The sequence below is a fragment of the Rhineura floridana genome, chromosome 11 (genome assembly GCF_030035675.1).
Source record: "Rhineura floridana isolate rRhiFlo1 chromosome 11, rRhiFlo1.hap2, whole genome shotgun sequence".
NCBI lineage: Eukaryota > Metazoa > Chordata > Lepidosauria > Squamata > Rhineuridae > Rhineura > Rhineura floridana.
In genome coordinates this window covers 21035714-21055686 of record NC_084490.1, presented here as the reverse complement: position 1 = coordinate 21055686, position 19973 = coordinate 21035714, and the positions used below count along the sequence as shown (strand labels likewise).

The window sequence follows — 19973 nt, the reverse complement described above, 5'->3', positions numbered from 1 at the left end:
GAGGAAGGGCGGGATACAAATTGAATAAATAAATAAATAAAAGGTCAACTTCCATGCAAGAGTTCATTTTTCACAAACACCTCCCACATTAAACTTGAGCCCTCATGTGAAGATGAACCATCTCAATTTTATGCATACTTTAATCTAAGCCATTATAAAGCAACACATCCAGCTGACCACTTGCCCTTTGTCTTTTTCTTATACAACGAGAGAGGAAAAGCAAGAGGACCAGAAGATTTGCAGCACCACTTGTTCCCACACCATTGTTATGTACCCTGTTTGCTTAGATGTATCTGTAAAACCATGTACAGAGCCTTGCTTTAAAGCTCCATGTGGTTGCAAGGCTTTTGAAAAACTGTTTGAAAAACATGAGAAAAAAGCTTGGCCAACTCATTGTAACATAAGCCAAATTCTTTGACGATTTCTGAGAGATTATTTTTGCCTGCAGTCATTTGGAGTGGGCATGGGGGGTAGGCTGGCCCCAAGGGGGGAGTTCTCTTTTATTTCCCCCCAGCTTCCTTATGAACTTTTGGACTTTCTGCAACTCAGCTTTTAATTCACAATTACAGCAGAAGCCAAGACACAGAAAGGCACACACCATAACATCTCTTCATTTGCTGAGAAGAGTATGAAATATCCTTTTGGCTGTGGAAGGCTTGCAGCTCGGGATAGAGCCTCTGCTTTGGATGCAGAAAGTCCCAGGTTCAATCTCTGGTAGTGATGGGGAAAAAATTAGATTCGGTTATCATTTAAAGCTGAATTTATCAAATTTGCACTTTCCAAAAGAATGTGAGAGCCAAAACACGAGCATCTTTCAAAATTCACATCCAAAATTTGCGATGAAGTTCTCCAACCAACCAATGTTCACAAAAATGCATATATTAGGGGGAAATGTGCATACAAATGAATATATTCATAAGAATAGCATACAAAATATATTTTATTAGGAGAAATTCTTGCACAAATAAGTACATTAGACAAAACTGCATACAAAAATGTGCTCAGTAGGAGAAATTTGGACTAACATGTTGAAGTCCGCCAATTGCGTCAAAAATGCAGAGACCTGAATTTCAGATTGGAAAAATGAGAAACTGATAGAAGGGTAATTGACACATCATTCCATCTCTAATCTCCAGATACGGATGGAAACATCCCCTGTCCGAAACCTGGCGAGGCATTCTCAATCAGTGAAGACAAATCTGATGTAGATGGACTGTATAAGGCAGAATCCAGTGCTGGGACAAGTAGTGAGAAGCTGTTCAAGACCTTGTTGCTCCTCTTCATATCATAAAGATTATGATATGAGCAATCATAAGAGCAAGGGTGCTTGAGGAAGCTACTCCTCAAACGTAGAGGAAGCTCCTCAGGCAATCCAGATGGCCCTCAGCTGTGCTCTGGTGGGGTTCTGAAGGCTCCTGGCTAAAAGCCTCCAGTTCCTGTTGAGAGTGCTAGAATAGTCTCCTTGCACCTGCTCCCTGGCCTGCTGTGTAACCTAGTGGGTGACTAGCTTTCCCCTGCATATTGACCTTGGACTTATTCCGGGCCTTGCCTCTTGTGTTGCCCGAGTCATGACTGTGGATTGTAACCAGGTCTTGTATTTTGGATTGCTTCTGTGAGTGGAGGTGGGACTGCTCAGTTTGGATTTGTCTGAATCAAGGTAGTAACAAACTTTTGCATGGTGGTCCTGAGACTGAAGAAGACATTTTTGCATGCCATTTTCAGTTATGAAGGTGGACTGAGCCTTTAAAAACTGCACTGATTTTTGTTTGTTAGAATTTCCTGAGCAATGCCCGGTACTGTCTGCTAGTTATTTATATATTTGCTAGCCCCTGTTGTTTTTTAAGCAAAATTCATAGATGCTTCTCTTTTTCAAAATATAGCAAATATTTAAAAAAACAACTGTTTCCTTTCTTAAACCGAGATCTTCAGAAATGTCATTCACTAACTAATTAATTAGTTTCTTGAGACATTAAGGAAAGCATAATGGTTCCCTCCCCTATTTTATCCTCACAGCAAGCCAGTGGGGTAGGCTAGGCTGAGAAAAAGCATCATCCAGTGTCACCCAATGAGCTTCATAACTAAATGGGGATTTGAGCCAAGTTCTAGCCGGAGGCGTAAACTCCTTTATCATACCAACAACAGACTCTCTGGTGGACATTTGAATACATTTCTTAATGTTTCCTCCTGAAAGGTCAGTCAGGACTATTTAAAGGTGCCCTTAAACTGTACACAGGCTCAGCCACAATCAGCACCAGAGCAAGTAACACAAGGCCGGTTAATCCCAGGCAGATGTTGGCCTCCACAGATGAGGTATCTGTAAAAATGAAGGAAGGAAAAGTCATTCAGCCAGTGGATGGCATCCAAAGAAAAGAAATCTGAGTTTCTTACTAGGCTCTCAATTATTCCATGTTGCTACATACACATCTACAAACACCCACAAACTATATTCCTCTCTCTATCCGGAAGACTTCATTCATACTCTTTACTAAGCTATCCAGTACTTTGCAGTGTACCCCACTTGTTAGTTGGTATTAGGTTTGTGTAATAAAAATGTTAAAGAGAGTGTCTCAGTTCCAAATTTCCCAGCACATCTCTAAGAACTTTTTTTTAATGGTTGCAGAACAAGTTCATTTAATTTCTGGTGTTCAGAAGATACCCCCCCTCTCAGAGTGCCATACTTTAGGTGAACATTACATATGCCAGGCAAAAAATTCATTTGACCTTGCATTTTTTTATTTTTTAAAAAACCCAAAATATGTGCAGTGGGAGCAAGTTGGGATGAGGGCTGTGGCATAGGGAGAGATGAGCTTTTAACCCTTCCCCCACCCCAGTTTCTATGAGAGGAAAGCTTCTATCAGTGTTAGTGCATCCAGCAAGTATGCAGGAAGATGTCACTAGTCTTCAAAGCACCATCAGTTGCTCAGGCACCAAGGACGTGTCCTCAATGCTGGCCTTGCAAGGTTTGTGTTTGTCACCAGCTGTAAAACTCAGATTCCTGACTCCTTTGCTGGATACTGTACATTGCCACTCTCAGATTGTCTACCCCCCTCTAAAACTTGTTGGGTGCATCTAAGGATGGATAAACCAATCACCTTCCATTCTCTGTCTTTCATTTTTTCAGTCTTCAGTTCTCTGCATATCCACATTAGTCTGTGATTTTTCTTGTGTTAAAAATCCCCATGAAGATTTGTCAGTGTTTTAGTGTGAATTTCCCCTAATAAACACATTTTGTCTGCAGTTCTGACAAATATACACATTTTTACAAACATTCTGCACGTTCTTTACATTAACTTTGCTCTGCAGCAGTGACTGTCACTTGTGCAGGGCATTGATATGTAAATATGCTTGGCCACTTTAATGCAAAAAGTAAAAAATACCTAATCTTATTTCTCCAGTATTTTTATTTATTTATTTAAACATATTTGTATATCACTACTTCATTTCAAATAACATCACAGTGATTTACAATGAATAAAAACCATACAGTAAAAAATCACATTAAAAATATAGGAAAAGTAAAGCTCAACTACTGCAAAAATATGTCTTCTTAATTGCCTGCATAAGCCTGGTGGAACAGAAAGGTTTTCAGCAGGCCCTTAAAGGTTAAAAGAGAAGGCGCCTGCTGAATCTCTATTGGCAGAGCATTCCAGAGAACTAGGCCAATGACACTGTAGGCTCGATTCGTGCTGATGTTAAATGAGCCTTGCCAGCTCAGGGGATGACCAATGCCGCTCCTGCAGATGATCTCAGTGACTGAGCTTGTATATTAAGAGTTCAGGCGCTCCCTAAGATATGGGTGTGGTCATCTAAATGTGCACTCTTCCAGCCATCCTCAGTGGCACCTGCATGTTTATCCTGAGATGGATGCAGCCCTTTTGCTTCTGTCTATCCCTTCTTCGTAAGCCCTTGCATATGGAGTCTAGGCATCTGGACTCCCCCTCCCCAAGATACATTATATATAGCCCCACATCAAGATGTTGGCATTGGACACAGCATCATATATCAAATCTCCTCTATGACATGCAGGATGTATGAGTAGCTAATTGAATAATCTGTGCATGCGTGTGCTTGGGCAGGCTCTTCTCCTCACCTGACACAACCACCTCCACAGGATCACTTGGCTCTGACCACACAAAGGGATTTCTTCTGTGGTGATACTGACACGTATAGCTCCCTGCATCCCCCAACCTCTCCACAGAGAACTCAGCCATGTTTCCATCTGGCTCTTTCCATTGGGGTGCTCTGGGATATTTTGATTTGTGCAAAGCGAAGATCAGACCATTGCTCAGCCCATGGCATTCGATGGTGACAGTAAACGTCAGGTCAAAATGCTGTACGATTCTCACTTTGATGGAGGGTTTAGAGAAACGGGGATCTGGATATAGAAAAGACAGTCAAGACGAGGAATTATGCCTTCCCATCATTCCCAGGGTTACCACCATCTCCCTCTGACCTCTAATGTAATCATTTTATTTTTGCCTGTGTGCTGTGATGAAATCTGTCACCCCATTTCTCAAAGTTTTCTTACCCCGCGGAGAAAAAAAAGACTATCGTTTTCTGCCTCATTCACAGGGCACTTCAGAGTGCAAACTGGGAGGAAGGTGGCAGAAAGAACTAGGCCAAGCAGATCTCCTCCTCACCTATCACAACCAGCTTCATGGGGTCACTTGGCTCTGACCACACATAGGGATTTATTCTGTAGTATTGGCAGGTGTAGTTCCCTCCATCCTGCAAGCTCACTTGGGAGAAAAAGAACTCAGTTGTGTTGCTGCTTCGTTGTGTCATCTGTGATGCTATCAGACTGCTTGATTTGTGCAAGGAAAAGGTCAGACGATTCTTTTCGCCCTGACACTCAATGCTGATATTTGACCCCAGAGAAATCTGCTCTGTTGGTCTCACTTTGATATAGAGTCTAGAGAGCCCAGGATCTAGTAAAAGAAAAAGAAGAAAACAGTGAGGAAAGCAGGTAAGGGTGTATGCTCATGGCAGACTAGCACCTGACTCACTTGAAGTCAGAGATTGGCAGCCATAAAGGCATCCAAGATTACTCTCCCCCCACTCCCCTTCATGACCCATTGCATCTTTCTCTGGAAAACATCTTGGCTGTGAATGGTAACCACCAACAAATTAATAATTTTGGCAGCTCCCCAGGGAACGTCTATTACTAAATTGAGTTTTATCTCATTTTCTTGGCAGATTTCCCTTGCGCCTAGCAGAAAAATCCCATTGTTTTAGACAGTGTAAAAAAAACACACCCTATTTTTTCTGAGAGTGTCACCTATCCACAGATCACCACCTAAAACCCTGCCTTTTCACATGTTCATTTTGTGAGGAAGAAAATGTATTTAAAGTAGGGACATTTGAGATGCAATGTGGCGATCTGAGGTTCAATGTGTATCTATACTCCCAAGGACACAGCACAGGACTTTGGGCCACAGGTCTCATACGGGAGTCTGTGTCTCGATGCAAACTCTGAGGCAAAGAGATTCCTTCCAGCTTTTGGTCAAGAGCCCCTTCGCATCACACAGTAGGGTTGCCAGGTTCAAGGCCTGAGACTGATCCTGTATCTTTAGGAGAAGAGAAAGTCAGCCAAGTGCAGGTGTTCTTGCAACTCTGTAATGGGAAAAACCACAAGGTGGAATTCTCCCTTCCTCCTGCACAACTTTTAAAGATACAGAAGACCTCTGCAACCACTGCTGTTCCTTTGATGGATGTAAGGGAGTGAGATTAAAGGTAAATGAAATGCAAACAAAAAATGAAAAATAAAATACAGTGATGCTTTCCTAAATGCAATACCATACCAAACACAACAAGATTCCTATGAGTAAGGCAGACAACTTAGCATCCCACAACCAGTCAGGATTCATAACCGAAAACCAAAACTAAAAAAAATCCTTGCAGCCAGTCAGTTAATGCAGAATGCTGCAGCATGATTGCTGACATGAGTGAGATCCTATCAGCACATAATACCTCTGCTCTGAAATCTGCATTGGTTGCTGATTTGCTACCAGGTCAAGTTCAAGCTGTGTTTTCCATGTTATGGGTGCCACATAGTACTTGTTCTGCTCTTGTAAGAAATCAGTCCTGTAAAGTGGCAGCGTTTTGGATACTCTGTTCACAGGGTTTTCGTGGTAAGAGGTATTCAGAGGTGGTTTACCATTGCGTTCCTTTGACTTTGGACACATACCATACTTTGGACACATAATGAGAAGACATGATTCACTAGAAAAGACAATACAGAAAAACAGAAGGGAGTAGAAAAAGAGGAAGACCAAACAAGAGATGGATTGATTCCATAAAGGAAGCCACAGACCTGAACTTACAAGATCTGAGCAGGGTGGTTCATGACAGATGCTATTGGAGGTCACTGATTCATAGGGTCGCCATAAGTCAAAATTGACTTGAAGGCACATAACAATGAAGTGGCAGTACCTACGCTTTGGAACTCCTTGCCTATTGACATTAGGCAGACGCCTCTTTTCAGCATGTGCTAAAATCATTTTTGTTTAGGCAAGCCTATCCACGCATGTAAAAGCTATTGTGTTTTTAAATCTGTTTTTAATTCATTGTTGGTTTTATTAATTTGAATGTTTTTCAATACATGTCTTTAACTGTTTTTGCCAATAATTTTATTGTTTTAATTCTTTCTGTAAACCGCTTTGAGATTTTTCACAATAAAGCAGTATATAACTGTTGTAAATAAAATACATAAATAAATTTTGGAGTCACAGCTTTTAAAAATGTTTTTAAAGATGTTTTGTTTTAATATATTTTAAAGTCTGTTTTTATTATTTTTAAAGTGTTTTTAGTGCTTTTGCTTGCCGCCCTGGGCTCCTACTGAGAGGAAGGGCAGGATATAAATCAAATAATAAATAAAAATAAATAAATAAACTTCATTCACCCAACCCAAAATTCAGAATCATGCCACTTTAACCTGTTTTGCAACTGTTTATACTTGTTTTATGGTTATTGGTTTTTAAAGGGATTTCTTTCTTATTGTGAGCTGCCTTGGTTTCCAATCACCAACCCTACCTCACAGGGTTGTTGGAAAGACTCCATACAACCCCCCATATAATAGTTTACTGTCAAACCAGTTGATCATTGCAGAACATTTTTAAAAAAAATCAGTATTAGTTTCATACATAATAAAAAACGTGATGCCTAGGTAAACCCTGCCTAATTGCTTTAAAATAGGACTGGAGAAAGAGGGAAAGATTTACAACACAAACACAATTCTTTGTTATGTTTACTCAAAAGTCCCATTAATTTACAACACAATCCTAACCATGTCTACTCAAAAGTCAGTCCTAATGAATTCAATGGGGTTTACTGCCCTCTCCAACAGCCCAGGGTCTGACTCTTGCACATAAGAGAAAAAAAACTTTAAGCCATATTCTTACTTACCAAAGCCACCATTTCCTGACATTGCAATTAAGTGTAGGCACTGCCTCGGTCAACAAATCACAACCCTAGCTTCACTTATTGGCTACAATCCTGAAAGGGTGGGGTTAGAGCCAGAGCTTGGGAAAGTTATTTCTTTGAACTACAACTCCCATCAGCCCAATCCAGTGGCCATCCTGGCTGGGACTGATGGGAGTTGTAGTTTAAAAAAATTACTTTTCCAAGCTCTGCTAGGAGCTGCTATAACAGATCCGTTAAACAGATTTAACCGTTGCGGGGGGCGGCTGATGTTTTGGTGTATATCTCGGGAACCAGACTACCTAGAAACTTAATGTTGTTTTTAAATTGAAGCTGAGCGTCTGGAGATTAAGGTGGGTCAGCCGGAGAGCCAGAGGGGACCCCCAGAAACCAGAGTCTCAGGCTGAAAAACAGAGATCTGGCAACCCTCCCTTGTCTGATCTACATTTCTTGGGATATGCACAGTTCAGGACAGCCTGCTATTTATCTCTAGCAAAAGATTCCCTTCCTCTCTAGGAGGCATGTTTAAAGATATATGTGGGTGGCAGGTTGAAACACAAGGGTACCCCACAGAGACATGTGCAACAAGCAAGGAATCATGTTCTTATGTGATCTGCCTTTTACGCATCCTGGTGGCAATTCTGAGCAGATCAACAGACCCGTTTGCTATGCAGAAAATCCCCTTCTAGTCCCTGAAATGGATGTATTCTGCAGTTGCAATGTGCAAACATAATCACGAGCACTGAATGCAGAATTTAATCTCTTGATTATCTCTTCTTTTGCTTTTAGAAACTAATTTCTAGCCCTTAACGGTGCAAAAACAGGTTTGATTGTGTGCCCAATGTTAACATCTCTGAAGCTACAAGAGAGTGGGAAGGGTGGCTGAAACCACCAGTGGCCTAAATATTTATTTTCCCCTCCCTATTACTAGCAGATGAAGAACAGACTATGCGGGGTAAATAAATGTCTACAGATTTGCATAATTAGGCACACAGGAAGCTTTCTAGTACTGACTCAGACCATGGGTCCATCTAGCTCAGTATACACTGACTGGCAGGGGCTCTCCAGAGTGTCAGGCAGGGGTCTCTCCCAGCTGCCCAGGGAGATTGACCCAGGTACCTTCCCATGTTCCTGTAAGGGCAGTTGTGGTAAGGGGAGAGCCTCATGCATCCGTGGAGGCTCCCAGCACAGTTCAGAAGCATTCTGTATCCATGGAGGTTCCGAACCTGTTTTAGAAGCCTTCTAAAATGTATGGAGAGAGCCAGTGTGGTGTAGTGGTTAAGGTGTTGGACTATGACCTTGGAGACCACAGTTCGAATCCCCACATAGCCATGAAGCTCACTGGGTGACCTTGGGCCAGTCACTGCCTCTCAGCCTCATGAAAACCCTATTCATAGGGTCGCCATAAGTCTGAATCCACCTGAAGGCACTACAAAATGTATGGGGAGCCACAGCATGACCCCCCCTCACCTGATGACTTGTCCTGGCAACAGGAGGTCTGAATAGTGCTTTCCTATTGGGATTGGGATTGGGCTGTGACTCCAGCTGATTCTTCTATCAATGTTTCGTTAATGTGAGCTGACAGGGTTCCCCCCCTTTTTTCTTTCTTTTTAAAAAACAAGTATAAAAATCTGTGATGCTGCCTTACACCAGATGTCTGAATTCAAGTAGCGTGAAGAGCTGACCATGCCCTGGTCTCTGGCACTTGCTGGTGACATGAAGGCCTCTTAGATCTCATGAGAGTTTGGGGAGATTTAGCAGTAGGGGGAAAATGCAATTACGCTGAAGACATAATGCAGCTTGTTAATGAGCAATTATACCCTGCTGTCTGGCAAAAAGTAAGACTATTTACTCTGGAATGCACCCTGTGTGAATTTGTGATGATGTTGAATTGTGACATATAAGGGGAAAGAACTTCCTTTGAATCTAAGGTATGCTTTAGCTAACACAGTTTTCCCATTTTATTTACAGATGTGGAAATGCAAAACTCCTTTTATGTCATTTGTGAAAGCTGCACATAAGGACTAAGACAGGATCTCACCTGTCATGTTGATGGACACTCTGTCACTGAAGGCTGAGCATAGTTGATGGAAGTCCGAGTCTGATTTGAAGCAATAGATACAACGGTAGCTGCCTGCATCTGATAGTTTAGCATTGATAATAGGAAATAAAATACCGCCTGATTCTGTCTTCTGGATACCAAAAGACCCTTCTTTGCGTACAGTGAATTGTGCTTTTCGGTATTCATCACTATTACAGTGGATGGTGGCATTTCCCCCCAGGGTGACCACCTCACCTGGGCTCATTGAGATGGAAGGCTTGGGATAAATTTGTTCTGAATGAGAAAGAGAAGAAAAGGGAAGTTTAAACACGTTCTGCATGGGGAACATAGAAGATTGAATATGTATCAGAGTGCAAAAATTCACAGGACTGCAATCTGCCTGAGCCTTTAAGACATTAGTCAACAGGGAATATATTAATTAGATTGCTTGTAATTTCTTTAAGGAAGCGATAGAGATAGAAAAAAATGGAGTAAAGAAGACTGCATGGGCTGCCAGGAAATCAAAACCAAGGAGATGCTGAGAGGGAAATGAGGCGGAGCGTTCAAATTAACAAGAGAGATGTCCTACCTGGGCCAGAGGAGGCTGATAACCCAATGTAAGCTATGCGAGTGAGTCTGTTGGGGGGGGGAACCTTTTATTTATTGATGTTTCCTTTCAAAATATTGATATTACCAATATTTTTGAGAGGGGAAAAACATTGGTAAAAGCAGCAGCTAATGGACAAGGAATGAACTTGAGTTGATCCTGGCCTGTTAAGCCAAAGGAATGCTTTCAAACCAGTGCCAGCCAGTGGATCCCATCCCTGGTTTGAGGTAAGGATGGCAGAGTCATTAGATTCAGTTCACAGGTGAACTTACCTAATTCACAAACCAAAACACAGCCATCCTTTGAAATTCACACTTCTCTGAATTTGCAATGCAAATAATGTATTCAAAAATCTATATAGAAGGGCAGTGTGCAAACAGACGCATATATTAGTTACATGCATTATAATAGGCAAAACCACATAAAATATGTATATTATGAGAAATTCACAGTAAAATTCCGATGCATATTCTTGGGAACTTTTTTTTAAAAAAACCTGCCAACTGAGGTACAGAACCAAACTTTGGAAAAATGAGAAAGTGAAAGGATCTTTGATGACCCTTTCCCACCAGCCGGACTGGCACGATGCTGATAGGGTACCACTTTTGTCATTCATAAAGTAAGTTGGAGCAGGGCTGTGCACAGCTGTGATTACCTGGCCCTTGTGTCAACCTGCTTGAAGCACAGAGAGAAATGGGACAATCCATTTCAAACCTGAAGTCACGTGTGTGCACCAGTATAGGAGAGAAGGTGGTGGTGGTGGTAAGCAGAGCTCACCCTGCAGCAATCCCCCTGCAACTGCTCCAGGTATGCTCAAGTATGTCTGTAATTATGCAGCCCAAATCTCTGGTCAGCAAATGCTTTTTAATAGGACTGAATTTTGAACTGAGCAACAGCTGATGGAATAACAACATTTACTCCACTGGCTGCCTCACTTGCACTTGTGGAATTCTTCCCAAACCAGGTGTGTCAATCAGGCACCATCCCTATATAGTTTCTGGCCTCTGGTAGTGATGCAGCTTTTCAGCAAGGCTACCTGCTGATTATTTTTCTGCCTGATGCTTGGCTGTGTTGGAATGATCACTATACTGTTGATTCTGTTTTGTTGTTATGATTGGGTTTAACTTGGGGATTGTTTTTTAGCTGAAATACTCTTTTGGTACTGTGATTTGTTAGTTCCTCAGAAACTGAACAGGATCTACCAATGTTGTTGTTGTTGTTGATGATGATGATGATGATGATAATAATAATAATAAAAATGGCAAAGGACTTTTTAACCTCTAGTGAGAACAGCATGCCCAGCAAAGGAAAAGGGAGGTCTATCAGAGTTTTCCTTGCTTGAAGCTCAGTTGCTCACTTCCCTGCATATGCCAAAATACAGGACAATATGAGTGAAAATCTAACATTACTTAAGGACACAGTGAAATGTGCATTCATGCACTTTGAGATGTGAGGATGAAATATGGTGAAGGTTGACCTATGGTATTGTATAATCAAACATGTTTTGAAGGATATGAAAGCTATTTTTAGGTTCCTACAAAATGTCTAGTGATGAGACCTTTGACTCTCTTTTGATTTAGCAGATGTACCCTATGGTTCCAGATGGAAATCCCCTTAGAATCAGAGGCTTTTATTTCTTTACTTAGGGCAGAGTTTCTGCTTCCTCCACTTGCCAACCCCCACTCCCCCCATGTGAACTGCCTATAACTTCCCCTTCTCACCCCGTGCAACAACTAAGCTCTCTTTTCACCATCCCAAGCCTATTTCTGAAGCCACCTCTCTTCTATCCTGCAGCCCTGCTTTGCAGCCCTGTTTTCACCTACACCGCCACGTCTGTGCCCCCTTCTTTTTATGCACCCCCTTGCACACAGACCACCCCCACTGTAACCTCATCTTCCTCCACACATTGCAACTTCTAAGCACCCTTTTCACCTTCCACCCAATTATTAAGCCACCATCCACTCCTATTTTGTAGCTCCCTTTGTACTCCTATTTTCAACTTCACCCCCATTCTCGTGCCTCCTCCTCCCTCCTTTTTTGCAGCTCCTGATTTTCACCTTCATTCCTTTTCCTCCCTCTTCCTCCTCCCTTTTCTCAAGTCCCCTTGCACAGAAATCAACCCTATTTCCATACCTCCTCCTCTCTTAACAGCTTGTATAGCACAGTGGGGAGGAGAGCCTGGTTGGGAGTCCAGAGTCTGTGAGTTGAAATCCCCCTTGTGTCTCCTGCTGGGTGTCAAGGGCCAGCTAAACATCATCCCCACAGTGAGTGGCTCAGGGGTTACGTGCCCTGCCACCTGTGCAGCCATGGGCAACTGCATAGTCCCAAGGACCCAGTTGCCCCCCAGCTGGCAGTTGCGGACAAGGAAGGAGCTGGCTTGTGCAGCTGTGGCAAGCTGAGCAGGCCCTAGCCAGCTGGGGAGGACTAGCCTCAGAGGGAGGCAATGGTAAACCCCCTCTGAATACCACTTACCCTGAAAACCCTATTCATAGGGTCGCCATAAGTCGGGATCGACTTGAAGGCAGTCCATTTCCATTTTCCTCTCTCAAATTCTTTGCACCTCCCACCATTTTAAACAATGGGAGAGGGGTGACTAGAATGAGAAGGGAGCTGGGAAAGGCTCTGCTGTACCTGTGTTAGGTTCCGTGTTGAACTTCTCTCTGCTATTCTCCTTGTTAAAATTTAAAAAACAAGAAACAACCCTTGGTGTTTCTCTCTTCTTGCTCTGCTTAAACCTCTCCTGTAATTTTAAACAGCCACTTTCCCTCCTCTTTGTGTTCTTCATCCCCATTTTGCTCAAACCTCTCCCACTGTATCTTGCCACTTTTCCCTGTCAGTGTCCTCCCTTCCCTCTTCCCCCATCCTCACTGTTTCATTGGGATAGATCAGGAGAGGTTCTTAGCATTATTAGAATATTGCCCAAATCAAGAAATAGCAGAGATGAATACAATGCAGAAGCTAACACAAAAAAGCTGCTTACTCTCCTGGCAAATTGCTTTCAGGTCCCTCATTCTGAGGGCATCCTGAGGCAGCATCAGGATGACAAGCTAGAGGCAGCACCTCCTAAGGAGCAAAAGGCAGAACTACAGCACGATGTCAATCTTGTATGAATATAGCATAGAGAGAAAAGGGGAGAGAGAACTATATATTGTAGGCCATGCAGCTTTTTCTTTTGATTTGCAAATGCAATAAATCTGATATCCATTTTAGTGTCAGTTGTGAAAGACAAAGACTGAGCTAAGCTTTACCTGCTATGTTGATGGTAACTCTGTCACTGGAACTTGAGCAATTTTTATCATGGTTTAGATCGAAGCAATATGCACACTGGTAGACTCCTCCATCTGTTAGCTTGGCGTTAGAAATGAAAAATACAGCACTATACAATAAAGCAGCCTTAGAAAGCAAATTTCCTGAAGTCCCTTCCTTGGAGAGATAGAAGGTTGCTTTTTGGTAATGTTCATTACTACAGCGGATCTGGAAATTTGTCCCTAGGATGACCTGAGGACTGGGTATCACTAAGATGGAAGGCTTTGGATAAAGCTGTCCTGGAAAAACAAAAGAGAACAGGAGTGAGATTTGGAAGGTGGAACATCTGCAACAGTCTTACTCTGTAAAATAAGAAACATTTGCCTGCTTTTGGAAATTTAGGAAACCAAGTTTGTATCAGAGTACAACAATCCAGAGGCTTGCAATAGATTTGTCACTTTGTGACATTATCAAACAGAGCACATATTCATCTGTTTATGTAAATTTCTATCAGCAAAGGATCATATTTTGATCTGAGCAAGAGCTGAAAAGCCATCAACATAGACTTCAACCACTGGCTCACTTATGCAAGAGCTGAGAGAGGCAAAGGACTCTTTAACTGCCCTCACTGTGAAGAGCAAATGGGATGGGCCATCAGGAAGGATACGGGTCCATCATAGTGGTCCTTTTGGGAGCTCAGCTGCTCACTCCTGCATGAGCCACGACACAGTAGACATGTAGAACTGTGCCTGTTCATTTATTTTATTTATAAAAGAATTTATTTCTTGCCATATCATAAAATATCAAGGCAGTGTACAATGTTAAAACAAAACATCATTAAAACAATACAGATAATCATTAAAGTGAGTGGACAGTCAAAAAATCAAACAGCCACTAAGGCCTGTTGGCATCAAAAATCTTCAAGAGGACCCTGAAAGTTAAAATGAGGTCCCTGCCAAATTTCCACAGCATTGGACTGGTGCCACTAAATTCCCAACTTCTAGTTGAGGAAGGTCAGGTAATACAGAAAACTAGCAGCACTCCTCCAAATGATCTCAGAGATCAAACTGGTATATAAGGACTCAGGCAGTCCTTAAGATATCCTGGACCCAAATTGTTCAGGACTTTGTAAGAACCTTGAACCTTGCCTGGTAGCATATGGGCAGTCAGTGCAGGTGTTTTAGCCCCCATCTGCAGTGTAGATGCTGTGTTTTGCACCAGCTGGAGCTTCTGGATCAGGCCCAAGGGCAGCCCCACATTGAGTGTATTGCAGTAATCCAGTCACAAGGTTACCAATGCATGGACTGCAGTGGCCAAGTTATCCCAATCCAGATATGGCCATAGCTGGCATACCAGATGAAGCTGGTAAAAGGCCCTCCTAGTCACAAAAATCACTTGGGTCTCTAATGACAAAGATGTTTCCAAGCTGGCCTATCTTCCAGACACGGGAACCATCTACCCACAGGGCCTCCATCTTCCAAGGGTTCAAACTCAGTTTATTGGCCCTCATCCAGTCCACCACTGCATTAAAACAACAGTCCGTGGCTTGCACAGCCTCTCTTGAGCCAGATGTTATGGAGAAATAGAGCTGCACATCATCAGTGTACTGATGGCACCTAATGACCATTCCCAACAGCTTCAAATGTTTATTTATTTATTTATATTTATTTATTTATTGCATTTATATACCGCCCCATAGCCGAAGCTCTCTGGGCGGTTTACAACAATTAAAAACATTAAAAACAAATATACAAATTTTAAAAACACATTTTTAAAAAGCAATTAAAAAAAAGTTAAATAACACTAGGAACAAAATCATGCTATGAAGAACCCGATAGCACAAGTGTCAGGGGGTAAAATAGCATTCCCCCAATATTACTCTCTGAACTTGACCACAATGGTAGGAATGGAACCCCAGTAGTTCAATGCCTCTGTGGAAAAATTGTGTGCATATGTCTGTTTGGTTTGTGTTTAGAACAAAATCAAAAAATGAAAAACTGTGACCTCTGTGACTGTCATGAGGCCTTGTGTCATCACATAGTTACAAAACTACTTAGCAGTGGCTACTTGGTGACAAGTTCTTAGAAGAGAGAGACATGATAACTTTAAGATTTTATTAGATGGGGTTCCAATCAGTTGGGAATTAACTGTCAGTGAGAAAATGAGCTGGGGGTAGTCAACTAGAAGTTGCTTGGAGTTAGAAGTTGAGGAGATTGGGAGGTGGTTCATGAGGGCAGTGTGAGGAATAAGACCACAGAATAGCCAAGGGCAAATTGAAGTTTGTCAATGAATATCCAGTGTGTTGTTAATACTTGTCTGGGGAAGATCAGGATTAGGGAGCCGGTGACTAAGTTGGTCTGAGAGGCTGCCCTGTGAAAAATTCTTACCAGAGGGAAGTGACATAAGTGGGTTTCAGTGTTGGCTAAACTGTCCAAGCAGTCAGGAGGACCACCAGAGGAGATTTGGGGTATAGAGGCAGATTGGCCCCAGTAGCTGCACTACGTTGTGTGGAAATATTTGGCAGGGGAGGGAGGTTTAGGGAATTTGGCCTAAGGTAAAAGTCACTCAGAGGTTGGTGTCAGCAACAATGTCTCTTGGGCTTTTAGAAACTGTCACCAAGCATCTTAAATAACTCAATATAGGTCTCAGTGTCCCCTGATGCAAATGGTATCCCTTTAATAAAACTAGAACTTGGTTTAAGGTTTATCCTGTCTCTTAGTGTTAGTTTCCATCTCATTACCTAAAACCTTCAATACAGGCTACTAGGTAGTTTAGGAGCTTTCTGAGTAAATTGGTGGCAGCGGAAACACAAAGTGAAGCTGAGGAACCCAGGATCCCTGATAGCCTCTGATACCAATCCCACTTAGGAGGATACCATGTCAGTGATATCAAAGGCCACTGAGACATTGAGTAAGAATAACACAAGATCACACTCCCCCTGTCGCTCTCCCAATACAGATAATCTATCAGGGTGACCAAGGCTGATTCAGTCCCAAAACCAGGCCTCAACCCAGATTGACGTGGATCCAGATGATCAGTGTCATCCAGGGACACTTGAAGTTGCTCTGCCATGAATCTCTCCATCAACTTTCCCCCAAAAGGGTTGTTGGCAAATGGCCAGTAGTTATTACACACCACTGGGTCCTTTTTGGAGTGGCTGCACCACCACCTCTTTAAGAATGGCTGGCACCAGCCCATCATGCAACGATGCATTCACAACACCCTGGACCCACCTGACCAGCCAACTCGGGTTGGATTTAATCAACCAGGAAGGGCAGAGGTCCAGACAGCATGTGGCCAGATGTATCACTGTAAGTATCCTGTCCATATCATCAGGCCACATCAAATGGGAATGATCCCGTAACAGTGGGCCAGATGTCGCACCAGATATCTCGGCCACATTTTCTGTGATAGCAGCATCTAAGTTACTACAAAGTTGAGTGACTTTGTCCTTGAAGTGTCTTGCAAATGAAATCCTGAGCCAGATGAAAGGCATTCTCAGGATGGATGTTGAAGTTGCCCAGGGCAATGGTCCTGAGCTCCTGCAGCATCACACCAAAGATCACCTTGGCCAACCTGGCAAGGGAGACTGTTGGACAGCAGGACATCTAATCAATCTCTGGCTCAGCACCTGCTACAAGGAGGAGGGGTCAGCTGATGATGGAGAACCAACTGGACCACAGCAACTCCCTTCTCCTCCCCTTTGGCTTGTTACTGCATTGAATCCCTGGGTGGGCAGAGCTGAGCAAGGCCTGACCCACCCAGCTCTCAGTAAGACATGCCAGGTCAGCCTGCCATCCACACTTAGATCATGGATCAACAGGAAAGAGAACATGAAAAACAGGAGTGAGGTTTGGAAGGTGGAGCACTTGCAACGGTCTCACTTTGTAAATGGGAGAGATTTGCATGCTCATGGAAATTTAGTAGACTGAGTTGTATCAGGATAGGGATGTCAATTTCAGTCCTCCCGGTTTATCATTTTTTCAGTCTTAAATGCAGTTTTCCACATTTCTGTAGCAATTTGGGTGTTTTTTAAAAAAATCCTTGTGAAAATTCTCCAGCATTTTAGTGCAAATTTCTAATAAAACACATTTTTGTAGGCAGTTTTGACTAATGTACATATTTTTGCAAGCAATTCTCATCATATAAAGCATTTTTGTATGTTATTCATTTTTATGCACACTGTCCCCTAACATATGCACTGCTTGAATGGCGAACTGCATTGCAAAATTTGAGTAAGTGCCCATTTTTGAAGGATGGCTGTGTTTCGGTACTCATATTGTTTTGGAAAGTGCGTATTTGTTGGATTCTGCTTGAAATGTGAACTGAATTGAATTTCTCGCCCATCCCTATATCAGGGTACAAAAATTCACAGGATGGTGATATATTAATTTGTGACATTTTCCCAACTGACACATATTCATCAGCGTATGTATTTCTGGTGAGCATTTTTTTAAAATAAAAAGTAGGGATTATATTTTTATCTGAGCAAAAGCCTGAAGGGCTGTCAAGACAGACTTCGGATGACTCACGCAAGAGCTGAGAAAGAGGCAAAGGGCTCTTTAACTCCCTCATCCCTGTGAACACAGAAAGGATAAGGGTCCGTCACTATTGTCCTTTCTGCAGCGCACTTGCTCATTTTCCTGCATGAGCCAAGATGCAGGAGATGCGTGTGTGGCTGTACCTGTTGTTATTCACACACCAAGGAGCAGAGCTTGGAAGAAGTTACTTTTTTGAACTACAACTCCCATCAGTCCCAGCCAGCATGGCCACTGGATTGGGCTGATGGGAGTTGTAGTTCAAAAAAGTAACTTTTCCAAGCTCTGCCAAGGAGGCAATGAAAGAGCTGGGGAATAACATGGAGAAGATTTTCCTCATCTCTGTTGCTGTTTATAATGGGGAGAAGGGGACTAAGGAGCTTTGTATCTTAACAGCCCTTTCACACAAGAGAAAGAAGCTGTATAACGGGAGGGACTGTTTTCCATGCTGTTGACCAAACAAAAAGCTCCTGCAAGTAGGATTGGGTCTCTGGAAGATAAAGCTATCAATGGCTACTGATAATGATAGCTGTATCATAGCTCCAGGATCAGAGACCGTGTGCCCCGAATACCAGTTAAAGGGGGAGGAGAGGACCATTGTGCTCGTGTAACTGCAGATCAAGTTGCTGTTAAAGGTCTAGCTATAGAGGCCAACAGAAAAAGAAATCCTATAAAGAGAGTGCTCCTATCCAACACCAAAGCACTGATTACCCCATGCTTGTTAGTGCCCAGATTGGCACTCCCATCCCTAGGAGAAGCAGCAGCCTGTGGAAAGAGACTGAAGAGGTCAGAAGCCAGCTGGTGATTTCCCTGTAACTGCACTCTAGATACAGGTTGTCTAGAGGGGAAAAAAAGGATGAAATAGAGAGCATGAAATGGGGGTGTTTGGCAGGTGCCACTTTTGATCACACAGTGGTGAGAAGAGCAGATCTGATTGTGGGAGGCCATGGCATTTAGCTCCTGCTCTGCCATAGTGCTTCTCCCCCCAACCTTAATATTCTTTCATTGATGGACACTCACCTCTAGACGTTTGCCACTGCCTGGTCAGCCAACACCCTGGAAAAGAGAGGATTCCATGAGAGGCAAGATATCTGAGCGACAGAACTGACGTGGGGCCTCTGATCTCCCCACCCTGCTTTGGCACACACTCTGGCACACCCTTCCAACCAAGTGATACCAACCAAGAAAGAAGATGCTGGAAGAAAACTTCATGGTGGGAGTTCTGCAGCCAGCAGAGTCCTATTTGCTCCTAGCTCTGCTGTCTCCTGAACAAAGATCTGCATTGGGGGCCATTGCTGTTGAAATCAGCAATATTGTGACCCAGCTTCCCCTGCACATGTGATTTCTCTCTGATCTGCCAACATTGTTGACTATAATCCCCTTCTTTATGCTGCCTGAGAAACCACATCCCTAATTACATTGCAGTTATAAACCAGAGGAAGTGAAAAGATTGCAGAATCCACATTTGAGGTGCTAAGAAAGTGTAGCATAGACCGCATACCCTGTTTTTTTAATGTATCCAGAGGGTTTCTCATTAGTACTGTTGAGGCCAAAGGAATTCTATACTACCAATCATGGCAAAACCAAGCCCCGAATGGCCTATTAGGACTTGAGGAGTTTTGGAACAACAATTTGCCTCTACCCAGTTTTTTTTTAAAGCCTAAGTACTGTTCCCCGGGAGCTCTGGGAACTATAGCCCTTGAGGGGGACAGGGATCTCCTAACAACTCTCAGCATCCTTAACAAACTACACTTCCCAGGATTCTCTGGGGGAAGCCATAACTAGTTAAAGTTGTACAATATGGCTTTAAATGTAAAGTGACTTTCAACTTTCAACACAAGTAGAACAGAATTATTTTCCTATCCCACCCTGAAGACTAGCCCTACTGAAGGGAGCATAGTTTTGGTGCACCTGTAACAGTAAATGTCTGTCTATCTATGTACAGTATCCAGTAGTGTAGTGACAAATTCAGAAGTGCAGGGTCCTTTCATGATAGCCATGTCACTTCCCCTCACAGCCACGCCCCCTCGCTCACTTGCTTGCTCTCAGTTGTCATCTCCACACTCCTCAGTTCTTCCCACATGCAACTTCTCCCAGAACAACAGAAGTCCCTAGGAGCCAA

General features: G+C 42.8%; 1 protein-coding gene across 1 annotated transcript; it reads right to left on the bottom strand.

Annotated features, from left to right (window-relative positions):
• Positions 1 to 989: 989 nt before the first annotated feature.
• On the bottom strand, positions 990 to 19142 carry LOC133367076 (immunoglobulin superfamily member 1-like). Its single transcript, XM_061590793.1, has 7 exons — positions 19033 to 19142; positions 18872 to 18907; positions 13316 to 13612; positions 9461 to 9754; positions 4641 to 4928; positions 4091 to 4375; positions 990 to 2314 (listed from the first exon to the last, which is right to left on the bottom strand). Exons 1-7 carry the CDS (start codon positions 19061 to 19063, stop codon positions 2193 to 2195), a joined length of 1353 nt encoding a protein of 450 aa, XP_061446777.1. The 5' UTR covers positions 19064 to 19142; the 3' UTR covers positions 990 to 2192.
• Between the last annotated feature and the right edge of the window lie 831 nt (positions 19143 to 19973).